At 52.4% G+C, this 3854-nt stretch overlaps 1 protein-coding gene across 1 annotated transcript in view; it reads right to left on the bottom strand.

Moving 5' to 3' along the window:
* LOC102675372 overlaps window positions 1–3854 on the bottom strand; it is a 46721-nt gene that overhangs the window by 31812 nt on the left and 11055 nt on the right. Inside the window, 2 exon segments of the mRNA XM_031511098.1 lie at window positions 7–1018; window positions 1021–1033. Of these exon segments, the coding sequence (XP_031366958.1) occupies window positions 7–1018; window positions 1021–1033 (1025 nt within the window).

Genomic DNA, 3854 nt, shown 5'->3' with positions numbered 1-3854 from the left:
GCGAACCTCCACCCCCAACATCGTCGTCGTCGCCCTCCATCGCCTCCGTTCCCCCACCGTCCAATTTCTCCGCATCGGGGCCCGCACCCGCGTCCGAAATCACAGACCGAACCTCTATTTCCTCCCGATACTTGTCGACGTATGGTTTCGCCCGCTCCTCCTCCTCGGCCTCGCACGACGATTCGAACGACTCCTGGCTCATCGCGTGGACATCCGGCAGTCCGTCCGCGGCCTCGGCAGGCCGAAGGGCGGGATAATCGGGACACGGGTCTTCGTTGTCCTCCTCGTTCCGCGGCTCGAATCCGCCATCGTCCGCCGCCTGGTCACGTGGCCCCTCATCGATCTCGTGCGCCGTTGTTTCTTCGATTGCTATCCCGCTGCCAACTTCCGGCAGCTCCTCCAACGCTTGCTTCCCCTCCCCCTCCCGGAAACGGGCCGCGATCGGCCCCGGCTTCGCATCCCCCCCCTCCCAACGCGGGCCCGCGACCCCCGCGTCGGGCGACGCGTGCCCGTTCTGATAGCTGTATATCGGTTTCCCGACCAAACCCGACGAGTGCTCCGCTTCCGCGGCGATGAATTCCGCGTTCACGTCCACCTGCTCCTGCTGCCTGTCGAGCACGATCCTCCTCACCGTTTCCTTCCCCTCCTTCCCTTCTTCCCCGTCCATCTCTATACCGGTTCCGTTCTCCTCCTCCTCCTCCTCCTCCTCCTCCTCCGGCTCCCCGGCGTTGGAGCAAATTCTCAGCGCCAGCTCGCTCTCGATCAACTCCTGAAGGCTTTTGTCGTCCGTGTCCAATTCGTTACGGGTGTTGTTAGTCAGGATTAGATCGTCCTCGTCGTCGTTGCTCTCACACAACGATATTAGTTGCTTGTTACTCGCGGTTATGTTATCCAACTGGATCAAACCGTTGTTAGATTGAACGCTACACACCTCGCTAGTTTTGCTACTTACTACATTGATCGATTTCTTGGTCGCCACCTCCGCCATTATGGCGCGCCTGGATCGTCGGACAGTCGCACACCGTGGACACACCTGCGATCAAACCAGAGATTACGTTATTACGGAGGAGAAGAAAGGGAAGGGAAGGGGGAGAGATTCGAAAGCGAATCGAAGCGACGCAGTATCGAACGTAACGTTCGAGAAAAATTTTTAAGGGTGAAGAGATCGCGAGCTGCAATGATTTTATGATTGCGCGAATAACAGAAGAACGCTCGCTCGCTCGAGTAGACGCCATAAAGTGAACGGAAAGTGGAAGAAATGCGACTTCTCTCTCTCTTTCTCTGGACGACGAGTTCTATCTGGGTCCACGGAGGATTAAAACGCCGCCAATTCGAGACTCGAACTCTCCCTTCCTTCCTTCCTTCCACTCCGCCTATTGATCTACGCGATGCAAAATAATAGATTAAAATTCATTCGACTTCTCTGTCTCTCTCTCTCTTTGGACGACGAGTTCTACCTCGGCCCACAGAGGATTAAAACCAATTCGAGACTCGAACTTTCCCCTTCCTTCCACTTCACCTATTGATCTACGCGATGCAAAATAATAGATTAAAATTCATTCGACTTCTCTCTCTCTCTCTCTCTCTCTCTCTTTGGATGACGAATTCTACCTCGGCCCACAGAGGATTAAAACGCCGCCATTCGAGACTCGAACTCTCCTTCCATTTCACCTATTGATCTACGCGATGCAAAATAATGGATTAAACGATTCGATTTTTCTCCAAGAATTATCTCCCCAGTCGTGGTGGATCGGTGTTGCGCAGCCACTTATCGGAAGAAGGTCACCGGGTATTTCTGCTCGACCAACCAATTTCTCTCTCTCTCTCTCTCTCTCTCAGTCACTCTGTCTCTCTCGTCTCGGTGAAGGGATGGCGCGTAACAGGAAGAGGAGGTTCGATTCCGCGGCGACGGAATTAGCCTACGACGATTTTCGATTCTGGACGAACACGGTAACGAGAGACGCGGTGCAAGCTCGCTGGCAATGTTGTGCAATTACACGCGTCTTTATGCGCTCTTTGTCCTTTGGAAGTCGCTCGGCTATTATTATTAATATCCATCCAGTGTGGATTTGGATTGGATTCGTGTCGCTGCATAAACATCCGCGATCCAAAGATTACGAAAATATGCGGAGGGGAAGAGAGAGAGAGGGAGGGAGGGAGGGAGGAGAAGACGGTCGCGAGGAGAAGTCGAGTTCTATTCTTAGCTCGTCCCGGATTCGAGTGGGCAACGCGAGCTATCCTTCCTCTTCGGGGGGAGGGGGGCGAGGGCGAGATTTCGAATCGAGAAAGGGATCCTCGAAGAGAGAACCGCGTCGAAATTAACGGAACAACTAACGTTGCGCATGGAAAACGGTTGCAAGTTGTGCCAAACAGAAGTGGATGCGTAAACATCGGCGATCCAAAGATTACGAAAATATGCGGCAGGAAGAGGAGGAGGGAAAATGGAGGAGGAGAAGCCGACTCTATACTTAGATTGCTCCGTATTTGACGAACAACGAGAAACGTTGTCCTTTTTCGGGGGACGCAACTTGATTCCGAGATCCTCGTCTCTCCTCCCTCTTGGTCGAGCCGATTCGATCGGGGCGGGAGTCCTCTTCCTAGAGAGGGCTCGCGTGCACTCGAAATTAACGGAAGACACGGTCGTATGGAACTCAGGAAGCGGTTGCAGCGGTGCCGCGTTGTTGGCCGCCAAGCCAAATCCTCCTATTATTAGCCATTCCGTGGGTCGCGTATTTACGTGGCAAGGGAATGTATTTCGAAAATGAAATCTGAAACTGCTCAAGGATACGAGCGAGGAATCGTGTTGCTTCCTGGAGCCATGTCGTTTCGCGAGAAATTCCGTTTTTCCAATTTCCAACTCGGTCAGATTCGATCGATTCGCGTAACGATCTCGATTCTCGATTTAAATCTGTCGAGTGATCGCAGTTTGGTAAAGCGCAGACGGTAAAAAAATTTTATGGACGACCCTCTCCTTCGTCAGTCGTTAAAGTTATCGTGGGTCGGGAGCTAGCCGTGTCGGGAAGAATACGACGACGAATAGAATCCTTCCTAAATACGATAAATTAACGGGTGCGAAGCGAGTAGCGGAGCGGTCGAGTGGACGTAATACAGGGGTTCCTAAATGTCCCCTTAATGGCTGCAATTACGGTTCCGTGGTCGGGCCGCGCGGGCCGTTTTTAGCGGATCGGTCGACAAAACAGTGGCGGAACTGTATGTTGACCTAAAGTGGTCGTTAAGGAATATCTAACTGTCTCGTCGACGTCGATTTATTATAACGTTACGTCGTTGTCCGAGTTTATCGAGATGACACGATTGGATAACTGACACGAGTGACTCGTTAGAAGACTCGCTCGAAAAGCATAATCCGAACGAGTATCGAGACGATTTACCGCTTCTCGAGATCTTCTATCCCTTTCTTTTTTTTTTCTTCTTCTTCGACTCCGTTGCGCGTCGAAAACGTCTCGACAAACGTATCAGCCGTATCGCGGCGCAATAGAATTATGATTTATACGAGCGGAGAAAGAGAAGGGTACGGCCCGATTCTGGCGTAAACTAATCGTATACCGCGCCGCGGTAAAATTAGAAAGTGGCCGAGGCGCGCATGCGCCGGTGCCACGGCGTCCCCGCATCGCGCATGCGCGCTCGTTTCTCCACCGCTTCTATACCGGTGATATTTAAAAGCGCGCAGAACGCTTTCGAGCCTGTTGTCGTCGTGCCTCTCGACTCTTTCGCGCCGGTGTCCGTTTAATTCGATCTTCCTTCCTCCTCGCTTTCTTTCTCTCCTTCTGATTCCCGTATTTCCCTTTCTTTTCCTCCCGTTCCCAGCGTTCGTCCATCTTTTTTCCCCATCTTTC

Source organism: Apis dorsata, unplaced genomic scaffold, assembly GCF_000469605.1.
Source record: "Apis dorsata unplaced genomic scaffold, Apis dorsata 1.3 scaffold_292, whole genome shotgun sequence".
Classification (NCBI taxonomy): Eukaryota; Metazoa; Arthropoda; class Insecta; order Hymenoptera; family Apidae; genus Apis; species Apis dorsata.
Note: the sequence above shows the minus strand (reverse complement) of the source record. Positions and strands in the feature narration are given on the sequence as shown.